Source organism: Opisthocomus hoazin, chromosome 4, assembly GCF_030867145.1.
Source record: "Opisthocomus hoazin isolate bOpiHoa1 chromosome 4, bOpiHoa1.hap1, whole genome shotgun sequence".
Taxonomy (NCBI): Eukaryota; Metazoa; Chordata; class Aves; order Opisthocomiformes; family Opisthocomidae; genus Opisthocomus; species Opisthocomus hoazin.
The window spans coordinates 76510090-76528887 of record NC_134417.1 but is presented as its reverse complement, the minus strand read 5'-3'; the positions used below and the strand labels follow the sequence as shown (position 1 = coordinate 76528887).

At 36.4% G+C, this 18798-nt stretch overlaps 1 protein-coding gene and 1 pseudogene across 1 annotated transcript in view; both read left to right on the top strand.

The window, feature by feature from the left end:
- Positions 1-18798, top strand: part of ODAD2 (outer dynein arm docking complex subunit 2) — a 90854-nt gene that overhangs the window by 16295 nt on the left and 55761 nt on the right. Inside the window, 3 exon segments of the mRNA XM_075417486.1 lie at positions 17611-17757; positions 18042-18251; positions 18406-18642. Of these exon segments, the coding sequence (XP_075273601.1) occupies positions 17611-17757; positions 18042-18251; positions 18406-18642 (594 nt within the window).
- On the top strand, positions 16886-16994 carry LOC142361261 (5S ribosomal RNA; annotated as a pseudogene).

The following is an 18798-nucleotide window of genomic DNA, read 5'->3' as shown; positions in this document are numbered from 1 at the left end:
GCAATGTGACATTTCTCTGCTTGGAGGAGGAAGAAGGAGGCAGTCAACAACTGCTTGCGCACTTCCCTGGTATGCATAAAGTCAGTCACAGTTTATCTCTAAGATGAGACTTGTCATATCTGTCTAAATTTTTAGATATCTGAAAAATAGGTATTTTCCTCATAATATTTTCTGATAGCAAACATCCAGCCTTTCAAAAGAAATTGTTACTTTCTTGTGCAAATGACAATTTTTTAGCAGTCCCAACCCTCCTGTGGTTTAATAGGTGGTATATACAGCAACTCTTTCATATGAACCAATGAAAATTTATGGCATTTGCGAAGACATTGGTGGGGCTTGTAGATTTTTCTCAAAATGTGTATGAAATAGAGGATAGACACAGTATTTTTTAATTACATAATGGAAGAGTATAGCTTTCCTAAGTTACAACAGTATTGAAATTGTTCCAAATTATTAAGATCACAGTAGTACTCATTATAAAAATTTAAATCAGCTTCCTAAACTATGCATGGATTAAGAAATCAATTGTATTTTGGGATTAGCAGAAAAGTTATTATTCTGTTTTATTCTAAAATGCAGAAACTCAAAAGAGACACAAACATATTAGCCTAAGGAATAAAATGGGTCTTTCGGTACTAATTCATTGAAAGTGAAACTACACATAAAGTAACTTTAAATTTTGTAAGACAAGAATAAGTAGTATTAGTGTTACAGTGTACCCAGTAGAGTACCATTTATTTTGTTTACTTATTTTACACACTGTAATACTGCTCAAAAGTTTTGTAGTAGTCATAGAAAAAGTCTAAAATCTCTGGTGTTTATGGCTATCCCTGAACAACGAACTACACAGAGAACTGCAAATACAAATTCTGAGGAACTCTCTGTTTCTTGACTCTGCTTCCATTTTCCCTGGAAGAGTTACTGGTGGGTAGAACTTTACAACTATAATTGGATACTTAGATGATTAACATAGAAGTTATGCATTTGGTCAGACATGTAACAAACTTAGAAATTATTTTGTGTGCAAAATTATCAAAGAAATTTGTCTGTAATCTTGAAATCTGGCCCTAGATGTGGAATAGAGGCAAATATTAGAATCTAATAACAGGAGTAAAAGTATCTAATCTATGCAGGAAATATATTGCACAGTACATTATTTTTTCCACAATCTGTGGATCAGAGTTAACTGTTTTTTTCTTTTTAATATCACGTTAGCAAAACTTGCCTGAGATCATATTTTAGCTACTAAGTACAGAGGAAGTATATATAAATGCACGTAAAATGTTTTTGTATATAAAATAATTTTGCCACTGGCTTTTCAGGACTGGCTAACTTTGCAGATACTTTATCTAACCTTATTAGTCGAGTGTCCAACAATAAAACTTTTCTCTTATGAAAGTATATGGTGGGGTAATAGAAGGAGCTTATGCAACTGAACTGAAAAATCAAGATGAAAAATAAATTCTGCTGTAGTTTGGCTAAGTGGTAGACTGTTGTTTTTCAGAAAATACCAAATGTATGAGACATAATCATGTGCCACCTGCTAGTGTTTCTAGGCACATGTTTGGCTAACCTGTCAGCCTTGGAAAGTAATCTCTTCATATCACTCTCTTCTCTGCTGTTCATGAACATCTCTTGTTCCCGTCTTCCAGTTTTAGCCAAGATTTTTTTTTTAAATTTCAGTAAAGAATGTGATTACTGAAAAAAAAAGGATTAAATTGTGGGAAAAATGCATTTTGAAGTTAAGATGTGTATTTTTTAACAACCTAGCCAGTGCTGATCATGAAAAAGAAACCTTTTTATGATAAATTTACTGGGTAGGAAATATTGGCAAATCATGAACTCTCAAATTATTGTTATAATTGGCAACTCTGAAGCACTTGCATTGCTCTCTCCTCAAAATACTGTACAAACAATCATTCCTCATCACAAGAGACATATAAAATTCATAACAGCCAGTTGATTTTTGACCATTAACACCAACTCTGATGAATTTCTGTGTAGTGGAGGTTTAATTAATGTCCAGAGGGTCACCCATTCCTAAGAGTTTCATAGCTGATTAGATGAAAGACAAGATAAAAATATAAGAAAAAAAAGGTAAAAAAAGGTAGAATTCGACAGAAAACAAGAAAGAAGAGATGATATGTCAAAAATGAAGGGCTGAGGAAAATGTAAAATAACTGGTGTTTGATTCTCACTGCAGGTTTGTGTTCTATTGTAGAAGCAGGTAATTAAATTAATGAACTACCTTTTGACAGCGTAACTACTGTACATCTAAAATAACTGTAAATTGCCACAGCTCTCTCAGTTTGACTTACAGTTTTACAATTTTTAAGATAATCAAATTGTTGGCTTTCTTAAGGAATTAGAACATGATTGTGACTGAAAGCTACCAAGAGTTTTAAGAAGCGAGAACATAATTCATCGTTGGTTTTAAGTGTTCCACATTGGATCTAGGCTCAGTTTAATCACAGCTTACTATACACACAGCTATTTCAGAAGCATGCCTGTGCTTCAGCCGTATCTTTGTCTGTGTTTAGTTTTCCTATGCTCTCACTAAGCTGAGTTTTGAAGTTTGTTTTATTTCTCCAGAGAACATTTTTCTCTTAGTTTTTCATAAGCTATTGGTATAATTTTGGGTTTATTTGCAAAATCTTTTTTTGGCTGGTTTCAAATCACACTGTCTTTTCTGTCTGCTCAATGCTTATGAAACTTCAGCAGCGTGCTAGCTCACCAGTAGTCTATACAGGCACAGGTCCTTCCTAGTTCAACCTCATTAACTTTTCTCCACAGATTCACTTCCACTGGTTTCCCAAATGAGTTGGAGCCATAAAAATAAAATATCTGTAATAACATTAAGGCTTTTATTCTCTTTTTGAGCCAAGTGCTAGGCAAAATCAAAATTGCTTAGGCAGGTCTGACACTGTCACACAAAGTCAGTAGTAAATCTGTATTATGGGCAGCACATGTCACATCTCCAAGTCTACAGTCAGAATTTAAAGTATCAATGTTAAATTACAAAACAGTAGTGCTGTTTGTGTAGGGGGTTTTAGTTAATTTAATCCTAGACCCTTTTCTTTTTCTCATTCAGTCCTCATTTCCTGCTAATTTCTGCATGTTCTTTTTAAAAATATATATGCTTTATTTTGCTTAGATGAAGTGGCCAAAGGCAGAGAGGGGGCTATGTACTTACTCTAGTGCTAAGACATAAAAGGCTATACCTAGATTGGGGTTCATCTCACCTAGCTCTAAATGTAAGCAGAGTAGATATGTGTAGCTGAGCTGGGCATTCAAGGCTAGCTTTATGATCAGTGGAAATAACAGCCATTTTTAGGATGTGATTCATCTGATATTTTAAGCATCTAATTCAGAGTGAGATGGATCACGTTTTCAACTTCGTTGTTGACTTGAATGTAGGGTGGCTGTAGATGACTCGGTCTTAATTATTAGGAATGTAGGATGTCTGTAGATTAGTGAATTTAGAGAGATGATTCCCATCCCCACAGTCTTGTGAATTTGAAGTCATCAGTGAGTGTAATGTAAGCAGATTTCTGAAGGCCTACTCTTATTCCACATTCTTTGGGTATTTGGAAATAGGGGTTTCCATGCTTTCTGGCCTTTTTTCCTTGGAGTGTTTTGTAAAGATCCGCCTTTTTGGTAACAGCCTTAGGAACTACTTGACAGTCCTCAGTTAATGGGAGAATTAATTGATGGGCATAGAATCACAGAATAGTTTGGGTTGGAATGGACCTTTAAAGGTCATCTAGTCCAACCTCCTCTGCAATGAACAGGAACATCTTCAACTAGATTAGGTTGCTCAGAGCCCCATTCAACCTGACCTTGAATGTTTTCAGGGATGTGTTCCATCCCTCTGATCATTTTTGTGGCCCTTCTCTGGACCCTGTCCAACAGGTCCATGTGTTTCCTGTGCTGGGGACTCCAGAGCTCCAGGTAGGTTCTCATCAGAGCAGAGTAGAGAGGCAGAATCACCTCCCTTGACCTGCTGGTCACGCTTCTCTTGATGCAGCCCAGGATACAGCTGGCCTTCTGGGCTGTGAGCGCACATTGCCAGCTCATGTCCATCTTTTCATCCACCAGTACCCCCAAGTCTTTCTTGGTAGGGCTGCTCTCAAGCCCTTCATGCCCCATCCTGTATTGATACTGGGGGTTGCCCCAACCCATGTACAGGACCTTGCACGTGACCTTGTTGAACCTCATGAGGTTCACACGTGCCTGCTTCTCAAACTTGTCCAGGTATCTGCTATATACCTATGCTCTAACTTTGGCCTAGCCAGCTTGGTGACTGTACTTGAGCTTTGTTTACATAGACAGTAGGCTTGTGATCAGCATCCTGTAGGTTTGTCTGCTTCTAGTTCTTCAGAAGGGTTTCAGTAGACCAGACCTACTGGCTTTGTACAGCTCTTTACCTTCTTATCACCATATGCTGCACTGTCTTTGGGGCTCTTCAGGGAGTGGGCTGCAAAGTATTGTCACATTTTTAGAACAGTTCTTCTGACACTATGTTAGTGAACAAAGAGAGACACTATCTGGATTCTGGAGAAAAGCAGGAGTAAATAAAGATTTGGAAGGAATTTGTAAGAATTAGCTGTCCGAAGAACAGGCAACATGTGGCGATTTTGTGAAATCTGACTGAGCTTAATGTTGACTGAGCAATGAGAAAAGCAAAGTAAAAAATCCAATATTTTCTACACAGATGAGAAGGACCTTATGTGCCTTCTAGTCACTAAAACATTCATATGTCCTTTCTTGGAGGAATCATATGAATCTAAGCTGCTTACTTACTGTTCTTTGAGAAACAGCATTTTTTTTCTCTTTACCAAGAATCAGTTTTATATCTTGGCCTTCTGAGTTACTTTGGTCTATATTAGCCCAACTAGCTGTTCTCACCTATCTGTATTGACACATAATACATCTGAGAGCTTGTTTGCTTGTTTTTCTTGCAAAACAAATTTAGCTATATTTAGCAGTTTTCCTGGAAGAACATATTTTGTTTAGTTAGTATCATTTAGCTAGTTGGTATCTTTTAGGAGGGAGATTGCACAGGCAGCATAAAGGGCATCTTTATGGATGGGAGGGAATTGGGAAAGAAGCTTAGCTCAGGGACACCATGGGCCCTAAATGTTTACTTCTCATGCCAAAGGGACATTTTGAAGGCTGTTGAAGATTAGTGTAGGGTAAGTTTGTCTTAGGGCTTGTGATTCGTGTACCATCATATATGACTTCAGCCAGACACTGAAGGCAGAATTGGAGGAAAGAAAGTGGATGAAGACCAACATCAGGTGGAAGAGTATACAAAAAACAATGTGCGCAGGTGACTGGGCTCAAATGTTTACATTTGAGGAGACAGCCCACTTGCAACAGGACAATATAGGACAGCAGCAATTTTATATTGCATAGAGTTAGTCCTGAATGCCATGGCCTGCTTGCCTTAAGCTTGATAAAAGGGCTCTTTGCTGGCCTTGCAGAAGTTTTCAAGTCTGCAACCAGATCTGTTCAGGACACAAAATATCCAGATACTTCTACATAATCAGTCATCTCAGGATGAAATGTCTGGACATAACTCTAATCAGCCTTCAAGAGCTGAAGGCATTGTATTGTTTTTATAGACACTACAGACTCACGACAGTATAGGGTATTCAGGCTTACCAACAATACAGGTATACTGCCAGCATTGATGTCTTCTATGCCTGAAGAAGACACAAATGCTGAAGACTTTGGTGTGGTGCACACACTCATTATATCCTATCTCAGTGTCCACGATGATCCTCCAGGCTCTGGGTTATTACAAAGAGGCTAGTCTTTTTATGTACATAGTTACTATCCCTTTAGAGCAGGCAGCAAGATGGAATATGAATATTTTCTTCAACCACACAGCTGAAAATGTTTTGTCAAGCTGTGAGTGGTATTGGCCATGTTTCTCATGCTCATCCGGCAGGCTGAGTACATGTATGATGATGCTGCACACTACTAATGCAGTTACTGTGGCAATGGAGTTCACATCCCAAAATGATTCATTACTTGATGGTAGAAGTTAGCATGACCAGTTTTATAGGGACTTGTCTGGCCTTTTGGCCACAGATGTAGGCATGCAGAAAGCTTTGCAAATCAATACCAGAGAGTGTTGAATGGAACAACTCACCAAGTGTGTAAGTCTCTGTTCTCCAGAGCAACCTCTTCTGAAAGCGAGGAGAGGGCAGGACAGTGACCAAGATACAGTATGTCATGATCCAAACAAACAAGTGAGCAATCTTCCTTCAGTTTAGGCTGAAGAAATGTGTGGCCTGTCACTTTCAAAACCATGGTCCTGTCATCAAGGATGCTGATGCAAATCACCTTTTCAGGGTCTCTGTCTGTGTTGGTGATAGTGGCAGTGTACTGGTAGAGAGCTAAGGTGGTACCAAGGAGAGTGGCTTCTCTTACAAAGAATGGTGGAAGATCATGGTTTGTGCATTAAATAAAGCAATGTGCATATTCTAAAAGAGCCTGTCATGGTGGGCAGAGAAGTCTAGCATGGCTGCTGAAGCTGAGTTCATTCATGCCGGAGTGTCAGTGGGAGACTATGGTGTGAGTTGGAGACAATCTAAGACTTATTGTAAATACAGTTACCTCAAGCCACTTTGCCAGATGAGCTGAAGTCTGAACTCTGGTACGGCTACCAAAGGTACTACAGGTGGCCTGTGGTAGCTAAAACCTAAACAAGACCTAAATTCAGAATGGCCTCAGTGCTCACACATTCTCTTGAATGGTGACGTTTTGTAGTAATAGTAATTTTTAGTGGATCAGTTAGATTAAATCCCAAATTAACACCCTTTGCAGTGATCTGATCTAGAAATCACAATGGGATTGTGGGTTTGTTGCCCACATTACAAACTTTTTCTCCCAAAATTTATCTAGGATTGAAAAGAGCGTAGTCTGTTGTCTTTACAGAATAGTTCAGATGCAACCGGAGAACAAATACACTCCTAAAATGAAAATTTCACAAATGAGCAGAAGATAAACTTGCACTGTTAAGATATTATATATTACCTTGGCCAGGTTTTCTGTGGTTTTTGGGTCAGCATTTCACTTCTCTCCAAGTTTGAGGATTGAGAAGGTACCGGGAAAAACATTCTACTATTCCTAGTCCACTAAAGTAAAAGTTCATATGTTTGTGCATAAACTACATTGACTCTTACCTCATCTGTAGTAGAATCCAATTATTGTGAATCAGAAAAGGAAAGCTAACGGAATACATGCATGTCTTGGGAGACTTCTCAAGAGGGAATCACCACTTGCCTAACAAACCCTTATGGTTCACTCTGAAAATAATAGACTTATTCTTTTGTTTAGAAACTCATTTCTTTTCAATTTCATAAAATATAGTGACAATTTAAATTCACTGTGTCTGGGTCATAAAGTATATGTCACTTCTGCCACTGTGAAGGGTCGGGGTCAAGGTATTAATCTGCAACTAAAACTGCAACTTCTGTGCATGGTTTTAGTCCAATGTCAACATTATGGATTTTGTGATTTTGTGATTTTATGATGCCTGTGATTTTCCACTGGCTTTAGTTATATTAATCTGTATGGTTTACATACTGCCAAGCTGTAGCCAAAGAATGCCAGAAGATTCAGGAAATGGGGCAGGGAATTATTCCATAACTCAGTTATACTTGTCCATAACTCATCTCTTAACAAGTTGCAGCTTGTATGTTTTATAAACTGAAATGAAACATTGGAACTAGTATTTAAACCAAAACAAAACTGAGCATTTAGAGGCTCACTAGCATAGAAAAATTGCCTTGCTGAAGCATGTTATGCTGCAGTACTCAGTATTTCATTAAGCTTTATCAAAATTTATTTGAATTTTATTTTCCGGCAGAAAATTACAAAATAGTCTGTGATTTGAGAGAGTCAAATTCAACAGAAAATCAAGAAGTCACAAAAGTGTGAATGAAGAATTCTATTTTATATTTTACTATTTATTTTTGCCTTCTTCTTTTATAAAAATGGCAATATTTTAATAATTTTTTGGGCTGGTATTCCAGCTAAACAATGTTTTTGTTCTAGGATTTTTTTCATTCTGTTAATGAATTTTAATTAAATAATTTCTGGTATGACAATAAATATTTCTATAATTTGACCTACTTTCTTTTGGATATCACATAAGAAAATTTTTGTTTGTTCAGTATTTTCTAAAAATACATTGACTTAGTATGTTCAGTCCTAATTTGTTCAAGTACATTGTAATTGCAATTCAGATTATATATATTCATAATCAAAAGCAGGGTGTTATTATGCATAAGAATGACAAAACTGCCCACAAGCAGCATTTTTCTTTCCTGTTAGTCATAGGCATACTGTCACACACATACACATTAAGGTATCTATCCAGGACTTACTTAATACAGTTAAATAAAATGAATTTTTACTATGGCAAAATAAGTTTCAGCCATAGGTCTAAACAGAAAAAAACCCCAACAAATTGACATTGCCATGCAAAGTAAAGCAATATTTCATTTTCTAGTCACATTCACTCATATTCACTCTAAATCCAAATCCAAATTAAATAAATTAATAAACTCCAAATAGGTACCATATTTATAGAGATGTTTGTGAGCCAAAAGCTGTATAATTTTCATTTTATTTAATCTTGCTTTTTCTCAGGAAACTGAAATGCACTATAACTTTATTGTAATGTTTATATTTTTCCCATGCATATATGTGCGTTTTATTACAAATTGGGCAACACATTTGGAATCATCTTCTTCATAGTCTTGTTAGTATTTTTATTACTTGTGCTCCAATAATGCCTTTAGATTTCACTTGAAAGTGGGGAACAAAGATACTGGGAAAAGGTATCTGGCCAGTAGCAGGCAGGAATTTTGTAAAAGAACACAGGAACCACTGGTTTCCTGAGTCCAGATATGGTGCCTTTCCCGTAAAACCATCCTTTCTCTGGTGTTAATTGTGACAATTCTGAACTCTGATATAGGTCTTTGCTGTAGGAAGATCAGTCAAAGTGGCATAATTATGCCACAGATGATGTCAGAGGGTTCAAGCAAAAGGAACAGGGTAATGCATGCCATAAAGTGGACTGTCCAGGTTAGGTATTCCATAGGTCTCCTGTACAGTCTCAGCTATCTGAAAAGCTGAGATTTCCTCCTGCTGGCCGATCATCTGCAAAAACTCTAGCAGAGTTTACACTTTCCAGAGATGAGGAAATTTTGTATCTTTCAGTCCCAGTCTACTGAACTAAGATCATAGTTTCAAAATTTAAAGCTTTATATTTGCTAGGAAGGGTTTTAATTAGGGTGGGAAATGTGATATTGAAATCTTAAGCCTGTATATTTTATTACCTATTATCTGTATCTATGATCTTATTATCTATTTTGGGTCAATCATCTTTTTTTTTAAAGAAGAGAAGGAAATATCTAATCAAAACCATTTAATACTTACAAAATTTCATGCTAATAAAAGTTGACAAAAATAAATAATAGAATATAGGGCTAGAGCAGGATTCAGGAGGTCATTTCATCCATCTGCTTGCCTCCAAAACAGCATCAATTCTGTGTGTGTCTTCTGGACAAATATTTCTTTAACTTTTCTATCCTGTGATGGAGATTTTATAACTGCGGTAAGCAATATATTCCAAAATTCAAATATTCTTGCCATTAAAAATGCTTTTCTAATAACTAGCATAAATCAGTCCTGATGTGATTTAACTTCATTATTTCATGTCCTACCCACAATGGACCTGGACAACAGATGACTGTATAGCTGTTCTTTAAACTCCCTTGTTATTCTCTTTATCTCTAGGTAAATAGCTCCAGTTCCTTCAGTTTTTCTGTGTAGATCGTACTTTTGAGATGCTTTGCTGTCCTTCTATGGTCTTTGTCAAGTTGTTCAGTGTCTTTTCTGAAGTATGATACCTAGAAAGGATGTGGTACTTAAACTGTGGTTTTATCAGTGCCACACTGAAAAGGATGATTTCTCCTATCTTACAGGTTACAAATCTCGTTATAAGCCTCTCTGTAAAGTTTGCTTTTATTTCTGAGAACGTTGTGATATTGATAGGTAATACCTATGCTGTATTCCGTTGTGAACACCAGATTTTTTCTGCGGTTCTGCCAACTAATATCTTTGACATCAGCCAGTTCTCTCAGCACTGTAGAGCGGATTCCATGAAGTTCAGCTGGTATGAAAACATCAAAGTTATCTATGTCCGTAGCATAAACAGTGTTTACTACATCATCACTGACATTAAGTGTACATTGCTAAAGCATAGTAAAGACTAATGCATAAAAAAGACCCATTAATGCTTTTGGCCTTCTTGGTTGCATTTGTCGAAAGCTGGATTTCGACTAACAGTTTTCTTCCTCTTGATTATCGTGGAAGTATCAAACAAAATGGTGGTTTCAACTTGTTTGTCCCTTGGTAGTTTTATTTTGGTTTGTGTCCTTATATGCTTGTGTTATTCTTTTGTTTTTATTCTTAGTTATTTGATCTTGTTCTCAGTCTCTGTATGCTTCCTGAGTTTCAGCCAACTGAAGAGCTCATGATTTTGCCTGATTAATCTCTTTCTACACTTCCTGTTCTTCACCCTCAATGAGATTTTTGCTTTTGTACTCTTCATGTAGTTCTTTTAAGGCACTGATGACTCTTCTGAACTTCCTGTTTGCTCCTTTCCCATAACATCATGCCTTCAGGTTTCCTGAATTTACATAACAACAATGGAAGAATTTCTGGCCTCCTACTAGCTTTTATTTAATTGCTATTGGATACACTGGCATTTACAAACATTCCTCTACCTGTGCAATGTGCTGGGCAACCAGCCTTCAAATGCCCTGACTTACGTTTGGAAACAAGATGATTTCAGCTGCTTTAGGAGGTAATGGCTGAAAAATAAGCACAAATCCACCTTTGCCAGTTCTTTTCACTGTAAAATTCATTTAATAAACTTACAGAGAAAAAAGTGAAATGCCTAAGAGTATTAAAATACATCCCTGCTGCTAATTTTGTTTTCTTTTCACCACTGGAACTCTCTTGTGGCTTAAGAGGCCCTAGGATGACCTTAAATACTAATTTTAACAAACATTAGCACCAGCAGCTGAGTAGGTAGCTATTTTCTACATTTTTCTGTTGTTGAGGAGCCACCATTACTTGAGATCTTTGACCACTGGAGCGGAGGAGAGGCATGCTGTATTTGAATGCGTTTCTGTCAGAAGATGTCAGAAAGTACTTGAATACTTCAGAAGCAGAGTCCAGCATTCCGCAACATCCTAATGACGAATTTCTGAAGGCCACAGAATTTTTAAATGGAGAAAGATAGGACATTAAACAAGCCAGTGAAAAGGGGTCCTGGATGGAGCCAAATGTTTATGCGTCTTGCTGTGCCTTCAGAATGGACTAACCAGTGTATACAGTCATACTTGGAGAAACATCACCGAATAAGGATGTTTCTAGTATAGTGGTGACTAAACCTAGCACTGTTCAACAGTTCTGTCAGAGTTCTGTGTGTGAATATGAAGTCACTCTTGAAAACCAGAAATGGCGAAGTATGTGCAATAACAGGGCAGGCTCTCAAAGGCAGATCTGAATTGCTTGGCAGGGTGTCTCCATTCAGATTGAATGTGCTTCACAATGCCCAGGTGCAAAATTAAGTAGATGAGAACACAAAATTCAGAACGTGCCTGTACAGTGGAGAGGCTGTCTTCTGGAAAGAGTTACTCTAAAAATCTTAAAAGTTAGCATGCAAGCAACTGAACAGTTGCTCAGTATGTCTGTGGCAAAGACAATGAATGCTCTTTTTTATAATCAGGAGCAGTGTGTAGGCTTAGGGAAGTAAGGTGACCTTGTTATACAGCACTGGTAAGACTGATTTTGGAGGCAGTGAGTCTTGTTCTAGTGCCCAAATTTTCCAAATACATTGAAAAGAAGTGGTGAAGTCAGGCAAGCTCATTATTTTAACAGTAAAGATGGTTAGCCTTTAGAATTCCCATTTCTTGACATCTTTAAATCAAGACTGAAGTCATGGCCCAGACAGATGCAAAGTATGCGTTAGTGAGATGCTAGTTTTTGTGGTACACAAACAGAAATAGGTGAAAGTGTAATGACCTATATTATGAAGGCAGTCAAACTATCTGGGCTAATCCTTTTTACATTAAATCTTGATTTATGTTTTGAAGAATGAAAAGATACTTCAGCAACCTTTGCATGACACTGCTATAGCTTTCACCATTCCTCAAATGCCCTTTTCAGTTGTGGAAAGAATATCAAGACAGGCTCCGCACCCTGCCCTACTGTAATGGAGAAATTTTATGGGCAGGATCTCCTATCTTTTTCTTTTCTTCCTCCCATCACAGAAGGTGAGATTGGACTCACAGAAACCAAATTTGTGTACAGTCTTATCATCATCTAAAACAGCTTTTTATATGTACATTAAAAATTTTAACTAGATTAATCTGTGAATTATTGTATTATAAAAGTGGTCTGTTAAACACCTTAAAATTAAAAACAGAAGACAAGCTTTGCTACCTTACAGTTCTGTAATTCTCAGTTGTAAGCTCTGAGTGTCATATTAGAAGTGTTATACATACATTGCACAGAAGATGTTTTACTGATAGTGTAGTAGTGATACTGTTCTATTTTCATTTAATTTGTGGATATATACGTTATACTGTATACGAAGAGAGGCACATTTTTAAATAAAGCTGTGTTTAATTTCAAGCTTTAAAATTGATTGTTGATCTGCCAGTAGAGTTTATTTTGCATCGAGCATATCCAATTTCAGATGGTATAAAAACATGATGCAGATTTTCTGTCAACTTAATGGAGAAGTAACTATTTCCATGCATGTTAAAATCTATGATGTAAGTACTGCAAAACTAAATTTAATGATAACTTCAAGAAACAGAAAATAATTGTTGAAACCATCAGTAATATTTCTTATTTCGTAGAACTGATGCTTCAGCACATATGAAAAATATTTTGTTGTGGTTTTACTTTAAAAACAATTGAAGTGGTATGTGCATTTTTGAAGCCAAAAAAATAAAAGATATGTCTATATTTTATATACAGTTCTATTTTTTATTTAATGTAAGAGAATTATAAGTTGTTTATTTTTTAAAAACCTGCTCCATATTAAATGTCATATGCCAACCATTATGCATGTAAGATAAGTGACTTTCTAATTACTACGTTGTGTGTAAATGTAGTTTCACTGCAGGAGAAGGACTCCTCAAAAGAAGAGACTTTGCTTGTCGGGTTAGCAGTATACTTCTTACATTCATGTAAAATAATAAAACAATGTTTTCTCTTTAAACACCAGTTGCAAAATTTTTATAATACAAAATAAAGTAAATCTCAAAGTCTAAGCTATATGAAAAGACCACAAACTTCTTAAAAGGACAGCTGTGTGTCCTTTTGAGCTACAGAATATTCTGTGTAGTTCTGGGATTGTATCTTACAGGTTTTTTTAAAAATCGTTTAGACTTTGATATGTGTGGTTAAACTGATTTCTCTAGGAAAATATTTGAGAAATTGCTGTGATATTTTATTCCTTAGGACATATTTTACAAAATATATCAAAATATGTTCTTAAAGCTAGACATGTTTCATTTTCTTCTGAAGTCGAGATGATAATGATGAAGATTATAAGAAGGTAAAATGAAAAAAATTGAGACTCTTCCTTTAGGACACTATATGTTACAGAGGTTAAAAAATTACCTTTATATTTAAACAGTCTAATGTGGGGAAGTTCTGTGGATATCTGTTGTTACAATAATTTACATAGAAATTAGCTATGAAACTCCATCCTTAGTGATGCTAATCACTTCATTGATTAGCAGAAGTGTTTTGTCTGATGTAAATTACTGATCTGAAACTTTGTCAAGTATTTTTCTCATATTCCTTTTGGATGTATTTTCTCACTTGTGATGCTCTACTACATTTATGGTATCTGTTGAAGAGCATGTTAAATTTGAAGACTTTTTTCTGTGTTTGTCTTAATGTTAACGTTTACATTTAAGACATATGCTGCAAAATGATATGTTTTTGTTAGACCTACTTGTTTATTAGCAAAGATTACTCAGTTTTTCAATATTGTGTATTTCAGTGTGATACACACAGTTGAGCAAAATATTTTCCTCTGGAAAGGGTTGGCTCAAAGTCCTTTACAGTTTCAAAAGTGTACTTTGAAAACGATGGGCTTGGGCAGCATAGTTCAGATCTGGATGAGAGCCAAAGCTTCCCTGGAATTCAGAGGCATGTGGGAGGTGGATAGTATAGTTTGATTTACTGTGTGCTCTGAGTTGTAACTTCCATATTAGCACCAGTTGGCATTGCTCATGCACTCCAGCTTCTGTTGCCGCTACATAGTAGCTCAGCACTCCTAATTTCTGTGCAGCTGGGTTCATACCTGATATGATTAATAGTAAATCTATATTATAAGTTCAAAAGAATCCATTGTTATCATATGGTTTAACTTTCTGCATACCACAGGGTGCATTCTTTGATCTGTTTTGTGCTTTTATTCGAGTAGCTGTGACTGAAATGGAGCTTATCTTTTAGAAAGACATGCAATCTTGACTGAAAAATTGCCACTGCTGGAAACTTATCATCACTCTGAGTAATTTCTTCCAAAGGATAATTAACCACACAATGGAGAACTTGCACTTTACGCATGGTCTAAATTTTAGTACCTTTAACTTCGGCTCGTCAAACCTCTGTGCTAGACTGTAGAGCTCTCTGTGATCACATTTCTCTTCCTCATAGATTTATTTATTCACTATGAATAAACCATACCTTGATTAACTTTTAAATAAGCTGAATAGTGCTTCTCATGTCTGTCTTAATGCAACTATTTTCCAGGCCTTTGATTGTTTTTATTTCTCTTCTCTGAATCATCTCCATATTTTCCCTTGCCTTCTAGAACTGTGAAAAGGAAAATTAGACACAATTTCAGCAGTAGTTGCACAAGTGCCTAAAAAGAGATAATAGTTATGTCCTCTTCAGTACTTTCACTTATACATCCCAAAATTCATCCTTTTAATCAAATGTTACACTGTAATCTCAAATTCATGTTCAATATCCCAAGTCTTTTTGTATGCTCTGATTTCCAGGACAGAACTCCTATATTGAGCTATATCCTGTTTTCATTATTTGTAAGTGTATGACCTTAAATTTAGACATAAAAGAAACTGTATTGGGTAGATCAAAAGACAATGTATCCCAATAACCTGACTGCAACAGGAGGGGAGACACGATAATCGGCAGTTTTCTGTGGTTAAAGCTCATCTTTTGCACTCCAGATGTCCTGACCTCTGATTTCCACAAATGTGGGAAACTCGACTGCCTAATTTATAGTAGTGTGAAACTCTGTTTATATTTTACCAAGGCAAAAGAAACCCAGGACCCTAAATGAATGCCCAGGGCGAAGTAAGAACAGGGCAGACACACAGCTTTCTAATACTCTCCAAGCCCTCACTTGTTTTTAGCTCAGGAAGTTGAGAATTGAATGAGATAATTATGTTTTTACAGACCTTCAATGAAATCTTTTAGCTTTCACAAAATGTTTTCATAACTAGGTCCACTAGTCTGTTGCCGCATTTCAAGAAACAACTCACTTTATTTCTTTTTAACCTGAATCCTATTATATTATATACCTCATTATTATAAGAGATTATATCTGCATTAAAAGAGACATTGGAAAGTCAATCCTCATCTATCCTGCTCAATGCCATCCCTATCATTGTAGACCTCTTCAGGCATCCTTCTTGTAGGCTGAAAAAACCTTGAATTATCTTTGCTGCTCTTCTCTGAAACTTTTCCAGTGCTGTAGTAACCTTCCTGAAACTGAGGCTGTGGAACTGCATGAAGATTTTAGGGTGAATGTGAACCATGGATTTATACAGTGGTATAGTGACACTCTTTGTTCACTATTCCTTTCCAAATAAGTCCTAATATTCCATTTGTTTTTCGATTGCCATCTACCCTAACCCCATGATATCATTTCTAATTTTTAATGGTTAGCTGAAAACCTATCATTTTATCTGCAGAGTTAGGATTTTTTCTTCTGATGGGCTTCTCATTTTGTCATTTGCAATTTTATTGCCCTCTTAGTAAGTTCTTCAGCATTTTGTCACAACTGACCCTGAATCATGATATCATCAACAAACTTTGTCACATAAGTAGTCCTTTCTGTTTTTCCGTGTTTACGAGTATGTTGAATTGTGCAACTTAAACACACATCCATGGAGCTCCCCTAAATCACATCCCTTTATTAAACTGACTATGTGCTCTTGTCCCCAGTTTCTATCTTTTAGTCATTCTTTTCAATCCATGCAATGACCTTTCCTCTTATAATATAGTGGTTTAGTTTCTTTAAAAGGTATCAGGGAGGGACTTTTTCAAAATCCTGAAGGAGTCCAGTTAGACATATCAACTAGATCACCACTGCCTCAAGCCTGGTAAGTTTTGTAAGGTAGGACTTCTCTTAACAGATCCATGGTGATGCTAAGTATATCATATTGTTGCAAGAATATCGTATTCAGAGAGCTGTCTGCTAATTCTGTTCTTTATTGCAATCTACCAGTTTGTCCAGCACAGAGATTTGGCTAAAAGGCCTTGGATAAGCCTTGAACTCTTTTCAAAGTTGACATCACTTTCGTTGTTTCCTAGGACGTTAGTAACAGGGCAGTTTGAATCAAGAGGATACATGCCACTTCCACTGAATCAAATATTTTACCCCATTTGCTTTATATCTTAGTTGAATACTATCTAATAATGGCAATTTATCGTTGTTCACAATGTCAGGATTTTTTTATAAAAACTTTCTACAGTGACTTCAGTTTCAGAAAAATCCTCTGAAATGACCTCCATAGTGGCCTATGGCCATACCACCCTGAGAACTCCCCATCTCGGAAGCTAAGCAGGATCGGGCACGGTTAGTACTTGGATGGGAGACCGCCTGGGAAAACCGGTAGCTGTAGGCTTAAAATTAAGGAAGAAATTCTTTACAATGAGGGTTGTGAAACACTGGAACAGGTTGCCCAGAGAGGTAGTGGAGGCTCCATCCCTGGAAACATTCAAGACCAGGCTGGACAGGGCTCTGAGCAACCTGATCTTGTTAGCAGTGTCCCTGCTCGCTGCGGGCGGGTTGGACTAGATGACCTCTAGGGGTCCCTTCCGACCCAAAACTTTCTATGATTCTATAATGGAAGATTCCAGTTGGAATCTCTTTGATTTCTTCCAGAGTGAACATCAATGCAAAGAATGCAGATAGCTTCTCTGAAATATCTGCATCTTCACTGTGTGTTCTTTTGCTATCAGCATGCACTCATACAAAACTCACAATAATCGACTGCCTGATTTGCTAGCCCATTCACAGGAACCCATATCAGTAATTTGTCACCTGTGCTATTCACTCTCATTTCAATCTATATGCCATTTGCAGACTTTATGAAGAATTTAATTTCTTACTATGTCTGTGTTATTTAACATCATAGAATCAAAATAATTTAACATGTTTCTTCATTAGTACTACTAGTAGAAGAGATTTTTATATTAAATGCACTTCACACATTTTGTTAATTATTTACTTTATTTTAGAGAGCTAATCCAACAGCTACTGTAATCGCATTGTGTTCAATGAGAGATTTCAATCTGGCTCAAGAAACTTGTCAGCTGGCCATCAGAGACGTTGGATGTCTTGAAGTGTTAATTAATTTACTTGATACAGAAGAAATTAAATGTCAGGTAAGTAGCTTTGTCGAATAGAGCCATGAATATGCCTTTTCTACTAGAATATTTTTTCAATTTTTGAATTTATAGAGTATAAAGAGAATTTATTTCTTTTCTCATTTCTGTATTTTCTTGAGTTCAAGGATTTTTAGGAAAAAATCAAATTCTTTGACTTTCAGTTTTGTTCTTCTGATTCCATTTATAAGATAAAATGTTTTCAATAACCCAGCATTTTAAATAATTTTTCTGTTTATGTATACTTAAATAATGTTGAACTTCTGTTACCTTCCATTATTTAGATTGGTTCATTAAAAATCCTGAAGGAAATTAGTCAAAATACACAGATCAGACATGCAATTGCAGATCTGGGAGGCTTACAGATCATGGTGAAAATATTGGACTCTCCAGATAAAGATCTGAAATGTTTGGCAGCTGAAACAATTGCTAATGTTGCTAGATTTAAAGGAGCACGAAGGACAGTAAGGCAACATGGAGGAATCAAGAAATTGGTGAGCAGACATTGTAATTTGTACCCTTGTCATATGCATATTTTTGTCAAAAAAATGTGTCCTGCATTGTATATGTGATTCTACCATCATTAAAAAGCAGTGTAATATCAAAGTTCCCTGTACATAATTAAAAAAAAAAAATGGGTTTTTTTAGGTTGGGCTGTTGGAAAGTATTTCAGTGGGATCAACTGGTCCAACACTACACCAAGCAAAAGATACTGAAATAGCACGCTGTGGGGCTTTGGCACTCTGGAGCTGCAGCAAAAGCACCAAAAATAAAGAAGCAATCCGTAAAGCTGGTGGCATTCCATTATTAGCTAGATGGCTCAGATGTTCACATATGAACATCTTAACCCCAGTAGTGGGGACGCTACAAGAATGTGCCTCAGAGGTAAGTAAACACATATAGCAAATTTCTAGTCATTAAAACAATTGGCTACTAAATGGAAGCATTACGTTTTCCTGTCATTTAAACCAGGGTAGTTATCCCATCGAGAAGTAGATGCTTTGTGTGGTCAAAGTATTTTTGAGAAGATCACAGCTTCTA